The 12,865-nt window shown below is 43.8% G+C and overlaps 2 protein-coding genes across 2 annotated transcripts in view; one reads left to right on the top strand and one right to left on the bottom strand.

The window, feature by feature from the left end:
* Positions 1 to 12,865, bottom strand: part of LOC127574209 (melanocortin receptor 5-like) — a 286,745-nt gene that overhangs the window by 113,733 nt on the left and 160,147 nt on the right. The window lies entirely within an intron of this gene.
* The window catches only part of LOC127574211 (leucine-rich glioma-inactivated protein 1-like), a 33,135-nt gene that overhangs the window by 8,489 nt on the left and 11,781 nt on the right, over positions 1 to 12,865 (top strand). The window contains exons 3-4 of the mRNA XM_052023010.1: positions 11,081 to 11,152; positions 11,242 to 11,313. Coding sequence (XP_051878970.1) covers positions 11,081 to 11,152; positions 11,242 to 11,313 — 144 coding nt within the window. The remainder of the gene's footprint in view (positions 1 to 11,080; positions 11,153 to 11,241; positions 11,314 to 12,865) is intronic.

The raw sequence follows: 12,865 nt of genomic DNA, 5'->3' as shown, positions 1-12,865 counted from the left end.
TTTCACCACGGGGATAATCAAACCTGGTTCTGATTGTATCGTCATTGGACGTTATTCTACATTCACATTCAGTGTTAGCTTGTGTCTAATGATCAATGGCAGGGATGCTCATTTATTATCAATTCCTAAGTCTAAGTCTGTATGCAGTCTGCACATTCTTCCCGTGACCCTCTGGATTTCTTCCAGGTGTCCTGGTTTCCTCCCATGTCCCGGAAGCATGGTAGAGTTAATTTGCCATCATAAGTTGCTCCTAGTGTAGGTGGGTGGTAGAATCTAGGGGGAGCTGTTGGGGACAACAGGTCACAGGGGATATCAGTGGGGGAAGGGGATTGCTCTGTGAGCTGGCGTAGACTTGCTGGGCCAAGTGGCCTCCTATGTCATAAGGAAGTATGGAGCTACTTACATTTATGGAGAACCTTTAAACTTTATTTATATAGCAGAGTAACAGGTCCTTCCAGCCCAACGAGCCCGCGCCGCCCAATTACACCCATGTTAACCTACTAACCCATACATCTTTGGAATGTGGGATGAAACTGGAGCACCCGGAGAAAACCCACGCAGTTACGGCAAGAATGTACAAACTCCTTACAGACAGCGGTGGGAAATGAACCCCGATCGCTAGTGTTACGCTAACCGCTACGTTATTGTGACCTCCTTTAATGTAGTACCACGTCCCAAGGTGTTTCACAGGAATGTCATCAAACTCAGTGTAACTCCAGCCTACATTAGGAGATGTGAAGATGTGGTTTAAATGCAGGGAGAAAAATAGAGGTGATTAAGAATGAAACTCTAGGTGTTAGGGGCTAATGAACTGAAGACGATGATTCCGGAGATAGAATGAGTCAGTAATTGGTTTATTATTGTCACGTACTGAGATACAGTGAAAAGCTTTTGTTCGCAAGGTCATTCTGACAGATCGTTCTGTACATAGGTAGATCGAGGTCGTACAAAATGGAAAAAATAAACTGCAGAATATAGTGTTAAAGTAACAGAGGAAGTGGAGTGCAAAGTAGACAAATAAAGTGCAAGGGCCACAACGAGGTAGATTGGGAGATCAAAAATCATCTTTATCGTATAAGAGGTCCACTCAATTGTCTTATAACAGCAGGATAGAAGCTGTCCTTGAGCCTGGTGGTACATGCTCTCAAGCTTTCGTATCTTCTGCCCAATAGGAGGGGGGAGAAGAGAGAATGGCTGGGGTGGGAGGGGTCCTTGATTATGTTGACTGCTGTCCTGAGGCAGTGGGGAGTATAGACAGAGTCCATGGAGGGGAGGCTGGTTTCTGTGATGGACTGGGCTGCGTTCACAACTTTCTGCAATTTTGTGGGGTCTCAGAAAAAGCAGTTGCCATACCAAGCCACGATGCATCCGGATAGGATGCTTTCTGTGGTGCATCTGTAAAAATTGGTCAGGGTCATCAGGAGTGGAAGATCTCAGAAGGTTATAAGGGTGGAGGAAACTGCTTGGTTGGAGTGTATGAGCTATAAGGTAAGTAACTACAGTGCATTTTGTAGACGGTACACAGCTACTGTGCACCAGGTTTAGGGTAGTGGATGGGTTGCCAATCAGGGGTCTACTTTGCTTTTATTGAGCGATATTAGAGCTGTATGCATCCAGGTGAATGGATATTCCATTAGTCTCCACACTTGTGACTTGCAGATGGCAGAAGGACTTTAGGATGTCAGGAGGTGAGTTTGTCACCACAGGATACTCAGTCTCTGAGTTGCTCTAGTAGCCCTTGGGGCTAATCAATGGGGTTTCTTGTTAATGGTGATTCCCAGGATATTGATGGAGGGGATTTTGGTGATACTCATGCTGTTGAATACCAAGGATAGGTGGTTAGACTCTGCCATGTTGGAGATGGTACTTGCCACTCACCATGTCTTGGTGCATGCAGTCATGGACTGCTTCCTTTGCTGAGAAGTTGTGAATGGAATTGAATCTTGTGTAATCCTCAATGACTGTCCCCATTTCTGACCTTACAATGATAAGAGGGTCATTGATGAAGCAGCTGAAGATGGTTGGATCCAGAACACTGCCCTGAGGAACTCCTGCAGTGATGTTCTGGGTCTGGGATGGTTGACCTCCAATAACCACAATGATCTCCCTTTGTGCGAGGTATGACTCCAGTCATTGGAGTGTTTTCCCGTTGATGCCCATTGGCTGCTCCCTCTTGCCTGTATACCACTGCGCCTCCTTCTGTAGGTAGGACAGGACCTATAAAGGTATTGTGGTGGAGGAGTCTGGCATGTGGAATGTAGGGTACGATTCTGTAAGTAAGAGTAGGTCAGGCTATTGCATCTCTGATTGTAGTATGCACCATCCTTTAGTCTGCCCACTGCTTAGGGACAGTCCATGCAGAGTTAGAGATCTTTCCAAGGCCAGCTTACAAGCTTTTGCATTGTTCCTGGCACTGGACAGACCTCTGATCTTGGTGGATGAATATGGGAATGGAATATATATCTATCAGAATGTGACTTCATTTTCTCACTGTTACCTCTTGGGTCACAAAATCAGGATCTCCTTTGTGCTTAGTGTGCATGTTGGTGCTACCCGTTTAGTCTGGCTGGATGCCATATTGATGAGGGCATCCACTTTCAGCCATATTGGTGAGGTCATCCACTCTCACACTGCTAACACCTGCCACAAAGATGGATAGTACGAAGATCATGACCTCAGTCATCATGCAGTGCTGATCTGAAGCCCCTTCTGGTGTTTTGGAGCACAACAAACTGACTAACACCATCCTCTAAACATAAGACAGCCATTCAGCATCATGAAGGATTATGCCCACCCCTTGCCATTGTGAGCAATGCTTAATGAGATCATCTGCTTTGCAGCCAAATTAATTTCAGTCAGCTGTTGCCACCACTCCACAACTGATCGATGCTCTCAGGGCTTCTCTGAAGTTGTTAAAATCCAGAGGGAGTGATGTGACAGGTGCTGTTCATTGTGTTGCCTTCAGGGCATCTGTAAAACCCAGATGTGGGTGAGCAACGAGGAATTCTCCTTGGAACAAGCAGCGGGTGTGCAAAGCAGGGAAGGCTGCTTGCAGATGGAGGAGAAGGCAGCTTCCAATAGGTGGACATTACATTCAAAGGTGCTTAAGGCATCAAGGAACAGAGGGATCTTGGGGTCCATGTCCATAGATCCCTCAAGGTTGCCACACAGGTCGATAGGGTTGTTAAGAAGGTGTATGGTGTGTTGGCCTTCATTAGTCAGGGTATTGAGTTCAAGAGGTGATGTTGCAGCTCTATAGAACTCTGGTCAGACCACACTTGGAGTATTGTGTTCAGTTCTGGTCGCCTTATTATAGGAAGGATGTGGAAGCTTTAGAGAGAGTGCAGAGGAGATTTACCAGGATGCTGCCTGGATTGGAGAGCATGTCTTATGAGGATAGGTTGAGTGAGCTAGGGCTTTTCCCTTTCGAGAGGAGGAGGATGAGAGGTGACTTGATAGAGGTGTTCAAGATGATAAGAGGCATAGATCGAGTGGACAGTCAGAGACTTTTTCCCAGGGCGACAATGGCTAAAACGAGGGGACATAATTTTAAGGTGATTGGAGGAAGGTATAAGGGGGATGTCAGGGGTACGTTTTTTTTTTACAGAGTGGTGGGTGCATGGAACGCACTGCCAGCAGAGGTTATGGGGGCAAATACATTGGGGACATTTAAGAGACTCTTAGATAGACACATGAATGGTAGAAAAATAGGGGGCTATGTGGGAGGGAAGGGTTAGATAGATCTTAGAGCAGGATAAAATGTCAGTGCAAATTTGTGGACCGAAGGGCCTGTACTGTGTTGTAGTGTTCTATGTGAAGTCCTCGTGCTGAGTCTCAGTGTATCAGATATACATGCTTCAGTAAAGATGCCATCAGGGAAATCTGGCATCAGTTGCAGCAACAGCTCCCATTTAAGTGCTGCAGGTTGGCTTTGCCCAGTGTTGATCATTCATGACAATGGGTTCCATCCTCCGGGCAGCTTGAATGAGGTTCACTGTCTCCATAGGCAGTGATTGAGTGGGTTAATCTTGCAGTCTGCTGGCTGTTTGGTTGACCTGTGGACGTCAAGGAGTCAACAATCTTCAACGATAATCACTGCCTTGCTAGTGTTGCCCACATCCCAAGGGCAATGTAAAGAAATGATTAATTCAAGCACTGGGTATAATTGCAAAGAAGTTCATCTTTATATTGGAGCCAATTTTCCTGACTCCTACTCCCATGGGTTGATTATTTCCTGAGAAATCAGGTCACAGTAACCGAGAGATAGTATTCAACACTCCTGGCATTTTCCTGGGAGTGGGAAAATGACAGAGCAGAGGGCTGGGGAGACACTGGTGGGATCATCAGTCGGATACTGATATACAGACAATCCAAAATGCCTCAGCGTGGGTCATTGGTTTTTAGATTGTCTGCTGTTGGCAAGTGTGTCCCAGAGATGCCTCACCAGCTTCTATCCATCTCCTTGGATAAGTACATGGTTAGGAAAAGTTTCAAGGGATATGAGCCAAACGCGGGAAAATGGGATGAGTTTAGATGGGCACCTTGGTCGGCATGGATGAGTTGGATTAAAGGGCCTGTTTCCATGGCAAAGAGGTGGGAATCCATGCAGAAAGATGGAGGGAAGCAAAGCAGAGGCCAGAGCAAAAGTTAGAAACGAGAAAAGTAAGAGTGGAGTACAGAGAAGTCAAACACAAAGGACACAAAGGTTACTAGATTCTAAAAGGACAATGACCATAAGGGAACTTTATCTGAATGCTCGTAACAAGGTCAGTGAACTTGTGGCACAAATCAGTACAAAGGGATATGATTTAGTGGCCATTACAGAAACATGGTTGCAGGGTGGAAATGAGTGGGAATTAAATATCCAAGGCTATCTGGTAATATGGAAGGATAGGCAGGGAGGTGGGGTAACGCTCTTAATTAAGAATGAGATCAGGGTGGTAGTGGGAGACAATATAAGATCTAAGGAACAGAATGTTGAGTCCATCTGGGTAGAGATTAGGAATAGTAAAAGGAATAAAATCTCTGGTGGGAGTTGTCTACAGGCCACCGAATAACAACATTCCAGTGGCACAGGCAATAAACCGAGAAATATCAAATGTACTGTATGTGAGAATGGAACAGCAGTTGTCATGGGGGACTTTAACTTCCACGTAGATTGGGCGAATCAAGTTGGTTGAGGAGGACTTCACAGAATGCATCCGTGATAGCTTTCCTGAACAGCATGTTAGTGAACCTTCAAGGGAAAATGCTGTCTTAGATCTGGTCCTGTGCAATGAAACGGGTAAAATTAACGACCTTGTAGATAGGGATCCTCTTGGAAAGAGTGATCACAGTATGATTGAATTTCTCATACAAATGGAGGGTGTAATAGTTCAATCTAAAACCAGTGTATTATGCCTAAACAAGGAAGACTGCAATGGGATGAGGGAGGAGTTGGCTAGTGTAGACTGGAAACACAGGCTACGTGGTGGGACAGTTGAGGAACACTGGAAGGCTTCCACAGACATTTTTCACGGTGTTCAACAAAAGTATATTCCACTTAAAAGCAAGGACAGTAAGGAAGAGCCAGCCTTGGATAAGTAAGGAAATAAAAGAAAGCATCGAGCTAAAAGCTCATGGATACAAAGTCGCCGAGTAGTGGGAAACTGGAAGATTGGAAAAACTTTAAAAAGCAACAAAGAACCATTAAGCAAGCAATAAGGAAAGAGAAGATAGATTATGAAAGTAAACTAGAACTAAATATAAGAACAGATAGAAACAGTTTTTATAATTATATAAAGCGGAAAAGGGTGGCTAAAGTGAACATAGGTCCCTTGGAATATGAGAAGGGGGAATTAATATTGGGTAATGCGGAAACGGCTGAGGCCTTGAATGACTATTTTGTGTCAGTCTTCACAGTGGAGGACACATCTAACATGCCAAAGAGAGAAGTTATGGATGCGATGGGAGGTGCGGATTGCGATACAATCACTGTCACTAAAGAGGTAGTGATGAGCAAACTAGTGGGCCTAAAGGTAGACAAGTCCCCTGGTCCTGATGGGGTGCATCCCAGGTACTGAAAGAAATGGCGGAAGTTATAGTAGAGGCATTTGTGATAATTTACCAAAATTCCCTGCACTCTGGGCAGGTTCCAGCAGATTGGAAGACAGCGAATGTCATGCCACTGTTTAATAAAGGATGTAGGCAAAAGGCAGGTAACTATAGGTCAGTTAGCTTAATGTCTGTAGTCGGGAAAATGCTTGAAGCTATCATTAAGGAAGAAAAAGTGAGACACCTGGATAGAAGTGATTCCATCAGGCAGACACAGCATGGATACAGGAAGGGCAGGTCCTGTTTGACAAACATATTGGTTCTTTGAGGATATAATGAGCGCAGTGGATAGAGGGGAACAGGTGGAAGTTGTATACTTGAATTTCCAGAAGGCGTTTGATAAGGTGCTGCATAAAAGACTTATTCATAAGATAAGGATGCACGGAGTTGGGGGTAATGTATTAGCATGGATAGAGGATTGGTTAACCAATAGAAGGCAAACAATTGGAATAAATGGGTGTTTCTCTGGTTGGCAATCAGCGGTGAGCGGGGTGCCGCAGGTGTTGGTGCGGGGCCCGCAACTGTTCACGATATACGTTAACGATTTGGAAGAGGGGACCGAGTGTAGCCTTTATAAGTTTGCTGATGACACTAACTTAAGTGGCAAAGCAAATTGTGTAGAGGATGCAGAGAGATATAGATAGGTTAAGTGAGTGGGCAAGGGTCTGTCAGATGGAGTACAATGTTGGTAAATGTGAGGTCATCCACTTTGGAAGGATAAATAGAAGAATGCAGCATGCTGCTGTGCAGAGGGACTTGGGAGGGCTTGTGCATGAATCAAAAGGTTGGTTTGCAGGTACAACAGGTTATCAAGAAGGCAAATGGAATGTTGGCCTCCATTGCCAGAGGGATTGAATTTAAGAACAGGGAGGTTATGCTGCAACTGTACAGGGTACTGGTGAGGCCGCACCTGGAGTACTGCGTGCAGTTCTGGTCTCCTTACTTGAGAAAAGATATACTGGCTTTGGAGGTGGTGCAGAGGAGGTTCACCAGGTTGATTCCGGAAATGAGGTGGTTAGCCTATAAGGAGAGATTGAGTCACCAGGGACTATACTTGCTGGAATTCAGAAGAATGAGAAGGGATCTTATAGAAATGTATAAAATTATGAAAGGAATAGATAAGATAGAGGCAGGAACGTTGTTTCCACTGGTAGGTGAGAGTAAAACTAGGAGACATAGCCTCAAGATTTGGGGGAGTAGATGTAGGACGGAGATGAGAAGAAACTGCTTTTCCCAGAGAGGAGTGAACCTGTGGAATTCTCTGCCCAGGGAAGCAGTAGAGGCTACCTCATTAAATATATTTAAGACACAGTTAGACAGATTTTTGCATTGTATGAATTAAGGGTTACAGGGAAAAGGCAGGTAGGTGGATCTGAGTCCACAGCCAGATCACCCATGATCTTATTGAATGGCGGAGCAGGCTAGATGGCCTCCTCCTGCTCTTATTTCTCATGTTCTTATGACTCTACTCAACAGCTCCAAAGAGGAAGGAGCTGAGACCGGAGAGGGGTTGCATTTGGTGGGTTCATTGCTGCTGCCTATTGTTGGGCTGGCCACTGGGAAATTTGCATAACTTAGTTGCTGTCATTTTTTGAAAATAATATGAATGATCCCAGATGAGAAATGGCCATTCTGGTCTCACAGCTACTCCCTTCGCCCTCTCAGTCAAGTATCTGATTTGGTTTAAGTGGGTGAGATAAATGTTTTAAACTTAGGTTCAAGTCATGTTTGCACTCTTATTGTTTTTCCCCTGCACTGCCTTGATTTACTGATGAGATGAAATGATCTCTATGGATGACATGCAAAACAGTTTTTCACTGTACTTCAGTATAGGTGACAATAATGAATCAATGTTTTCCATATTGAAAAATCAGTTTATGGATCTACAGACCTAAGGGAATTAATTATATTTGGTTAATAATGTTTATGAACCCGTGAATACTACCTCATTATTCCTTTTTTTCACTATTTATTTATTTTTGTAACTTTATGCCTTTTGCACTGCCGCAAAACAACAAATTTCACGTCATCTAAGTCAGTGATAATAAATTTGATTCTGAATATTACCTGAGGTCTCTTCAGTATACCTGACACCTCATAACTTTCTTGCTTTTGTACCCTAAACCTCCAGTAAAGGCAAGGGTCCTGCATGGTAATTCAATAGTGTCACTGAACAGAAAAGTTTACCATTGCATAGCTGAGGGGAAGTCAGGGTGGAGATTAAACATCTGGAACATGATTGCAGACAGCTCTATCACTTGAAAGTTCAACTGCAGTTAGCTGTTTGACAGACATGTGTTGCCTTAAAGTAGAGTCAGAGAGACATACAGCATAGAGACAGGCCCTTCAGCCCACCAAGTCCATGCCGACTATCAACCACACTAATCCTACACTAATCCCATTTTTTATTCTTCCCACATGCTGCACATCTGCAGAGAGTTGTGGACACAGCTCAGCACATCATGGAAACCAGCCTCCCTTCCACAAACTCTGTCTACACTTCTCGCTGCCTCGGTAAAACAGCCAGCATAATCAAGACCCCACCCACCCTGGACATTCTCTCTTCTCTCCCCTCCCATTGGGCAGAAGCTACAAAAACCTGAAAGCACGTACCACCAGGCTCAAGGACAGCTTCTATCCTGCTGTTATAAGACTACTTAACAGTACTCTAGTGCGATAAGATGGACTCTTCACCTCACAATCTACCCTGTTACAGCCTTGCATCTTATTGTCTGCCTGCACTGCACTTTCTCCATAACTGTAACACTTTATTCTGCATTCTGTCGTTGCTTTTCCCTTGTACTACCTCGATGCACTGAAGTGATGAAATGATTTGTATGGATGGCATGCAAAACAAAGTTGTTCACTGTACCTCCGTACACGTGACAATAATACACCAATTTACCAAATTTAATTTTTCTCATCAACTCCCCCAGATTCTACCACTCACCCACACACTAAAGGCAATTTATAATGGCCAATTAATCGACCAAATCGCATGTCTTTGGGATGTGGGAGGAAACCAGAGTACCTGGAGGAAACCCACACAGTCATAGGGAGAACGTACAAACTCCACACAGACAGCACCTGAGGTCACGATTGAACTTGGGTCTTTGTCACTGAGGCAGTGGCTCTACTGGCTGCACCACTGTGCCGCCCTAGTATGCTCCACAAAGTGTGTGAGATGCCTGTGGATCCTGAGGTACAATTTTCCCAGGTTTGTCTGTGCTCCTAATGGGGCTGTATTCATGAATGAGCCTTCCTTATTGTGGTTAGCTCCTAGGACTGCTTTCTGTTATCCTATAAAGAAAAAGTAATATATGAAGTAAAGAAATAATCCTACAATTGTGGTGTCACTACAGTAGGTCACTGTTGCAGCTACAAAACCATAACACAAGGAAAAGAGGAGCAGGAGTAGGCCACTCGGCCCCTCGACTGCCCCGCCATTCAACATGATCATGGTTGATTTGTGCTGGCCTCAACCCCTCTCTTATGCCAGATCCCCATGCCCTCAATTCCTCAGTCTTTCAATAATGTATATACCTCCACTTTAAATATGTTTAGATTACAATCTTTGATTGCAGTTGCTATAAATTCTGTTGTCTAAAAGCAGCACAGAAATAATTAATGTTCAGAGGGTGTTGACCAAGTGCCGCTTGTGATTTTAAATTTGCCTGAGCTGGCAATACCAGGAGAATAACCATTCTTTCTTCCAGAGATTTGGGAGAGATGAAACAGAATATCCATTAACTTGGCACCAAATAGGCAGCTCCATCAGAGAAGTCATTTTGACACAGGAAATGGCAGTCATTCAGTAAGCCCGGTCAGCTCATGTTACTTTAAAGTGAAATGATGTGGTAAGAGACTTTTAGCTGCCTACATGGTTTTGTTGCATCTGATTTGGAAGCCTTTGATGTTGATCTTTGGTATCAAAATATGGAACTGTTTCCCAGCAGTGACCTTGTTGGGGATGATAGAATTGAAATTGGAATTGGTTTGTTATTGTCACTTGTACTGAGGTACAGTGAAAAACTTGTCTTGCATACGATCCATACAGATCAATTCATTTCACAGTGCATTAAGGTAGTATAAAGTAAAATAATAACAGAATGCAGAATAAAGTGTAACAGCTACAGAAAAAGTGCAGTGCAAGTAGACAGTAAGGTGCAAGGTCATAACAAGGTAGATTGTGAGGTCAAGAGTCCATCTTATTGTACTAGGGGACCGTTCAATAGTCTTATAACAGCTGGATAGAAGCTGTCCTTGAGCCTGGTGGTATATGCTGGCTCATCCTGCTCATAAGGAGTCCATTCTGCCCATTGCACTTGTGCTTTTGAAGGAGTGATCCAATTGATCAGAATACCTCTGCTTATTTTCAATAATCCTGAAATTCTCTTTGCAAGTTTTGCCCTACCCAAACTGTGAGCTGCATTTCAAAAAACTTGTGGCTGTGACGTGGACAAGACCAACGTAATTGCGGAGAAGTAATACTTACTTGATGTTAATTAGAATGATTTGCTAAAGTCATTAGAGTAGGAGGTTAGAGACCAAGAGGATGCCCAAGAATGGGCCAAGAGGGAGATTCCTGACAATGGCTAAGATGAAGTTATAGACCCTGGGAAGGGCCAAGAAAGAGGTTGGAGACCCGGGGGAACAGCCGAGAGAGAGGCCAGAGACCTCTGGAGCAGATTATTGGTGACGTTATGAAACGCAGGGTCAACGGTTGGACAAAATGTCCATTGCAATAGGGCCTGATGATGCAACATCTTCAATTTTCGCAACATCACAAATAACTAGGACATTATGTGCCTATTTCTCCATTACGCATTGAATGTGTTTTCACCACCCTTTCAGACAAGATTGATCTCCCTCCTTTTTTAAACAGTGCATATTACAGTGAATTACATGCCTATTATCAGCAACAATAATGATGTAACATACCTTCTAAAAAGAAAAATTACTATCCTTTTGATTCTTTTCCTGACAGCTTGTTTACTTCCAACTCGTTTGATACTGTTGGGGATGATGCCTTCCTTGGTCTCTCTCAGCTTGAGTATCTGTAAGTAACTGACAACTCTGGACTCATCCACACTATGTAGTAGTTGAGTGCCACCAAGAATGATACTGAAATGCCAATCTTTCTCCCAGGTTTGTAGAAAACAATAAAATCCAGTCCATCTCCAGGTATGCTTTTCGAGGACTGAAATCTCTTATTCACCTGTAAGTATATCCTTTCTCATTCAGCGCAACCTATGTGTTATATTTTGTGCCATAATTATAAATGTTTGAGAAATTGAAGTAATCTATACGTATTAATAGCTGCCAATAATGTGCCGTTCAGTTATGGTGAAATCAATGAAATTTCTTTCACATCTTTGTTTACTGCTGTTACACAGGTAAAGTACAAAATCAAAATAACCCATCATAATGTTACGTACTATCTAAGTGCAGTTAGGAATAATTATACAAACGGCATAAAAAAGTCCATTTGGCCAAGATAAGTTCAGTTGGAGCACAAACAGTGAAATAAATTATTTCCATTCCAATTCACCTCACATAAAGTTCAAGTTTATTGTTCTCTTTAAGTTCATCTGTGGATTGTTAAAACTGTTCAGCTGGAATTTCCTCTGGGGGAAGATCAGTGGAACATCTGGAGAGACAGCATGGAGGCTGAAAGACATCAGTTTATTGCGATTTCTCTCAAAGTTCCACTGGTTTTCTGCCTAACACAGTGTGAGACTGAACACAGGACAGTACAGCACATGAACAGGCCCTTCGGGCCACCATGTCTGTGCTGACCATGATGCCAATCCAAACTAATCCCATCTTCCTGCACGTGGTCTGTATCCCTCCATTCCCTACCTGTTCATGTGTTTGTCTAAATGTCTCTTAAACATTGCTTTGTATCTGCTTCTACCACCTCCCTTGGCAGCATGTTCCAGGCACCTACAACTCTCTGTGGGTTTAAAAAAAAATTTAGAACATAGAAAACCTACAGCACAATTCAGGCCCTTTGGCCCACAAAGTTGTGCTGAACAATTTGCATTGCCTATCCCCTTTAAACTGTCCCCCCTCTCACCTTAAAGCTGTGTCCTCTAGTATTTGACATTTCCATCCTGGGAAAGAGTGTATATCAATGCTTCTCATATTTTTAAATACTTCTATCAGGTCTCCCTCCAGAAAAAGCAATCCAAGTTTGTCCAAACTCTCCTTATAGCTCATACACAGCAAGCAAACAACATCCTGGTGAATGGAGACACAAGAGACGGCAGATGATGGAATTTGGAGCAAAAAAAAATTAACTGCTGGAAGAACTTAGCTGGTCAAGCAGCGTCTGTGGAGGCAAAGGGATGCCGACATTTTGGGTCGAGACCTTGCGTCAGGACTGAGAGTGTAGAGGGAAGATGGCCAGTATCTAGAAGTGAGAGGGAGGCGTGAGACAGGCTGGCAGGTGATAGGTGGAACTAGATGTGGAGGGGATGATGGGCAGGTGGAGCCAGGTAGAGGAGGGGAAGGGAGAGACAAAGGCTGGCAGCTGATAGGTGGAACCAGATAAGAGAGGGGTGATGGTCAGATGGAACCAGGTGGGGGAGGTGATAGGAAAGGTGAACCAAGGGGGAAGAAACCCAGGTGGATAGGTATGTGATTGCTGGGCAGATGAAGCCAGGTGTTATACCCACGATCTCTCTCCCTTTGTTCACGTTTTCCATCTCTCTTTCCCCCTTGTTATCTAGACTTATCATTCTTCCCCACCTGTTTACATTACTCTCCT

This window comes from Pristis pectinata, chromosome 9 (genome assembly GCF_009764475.1).
Source record: "Pristis pectinata isolate sPriPec2 chromosome 9, sPriPec2.1.pri, whole genome shotgun sequence".
Classification (NCBI taxonomy): Eukaryota; Metazoa; Chordata; class Chondrichthyes; order Rhinopristiformes; family Pristidae; genus Pristis; species Pristis pectinata.
Note: the sequence above shows the minus strand (reverse complement) of the source record. Positions and strands in the feature narration are given on the sequence as shown.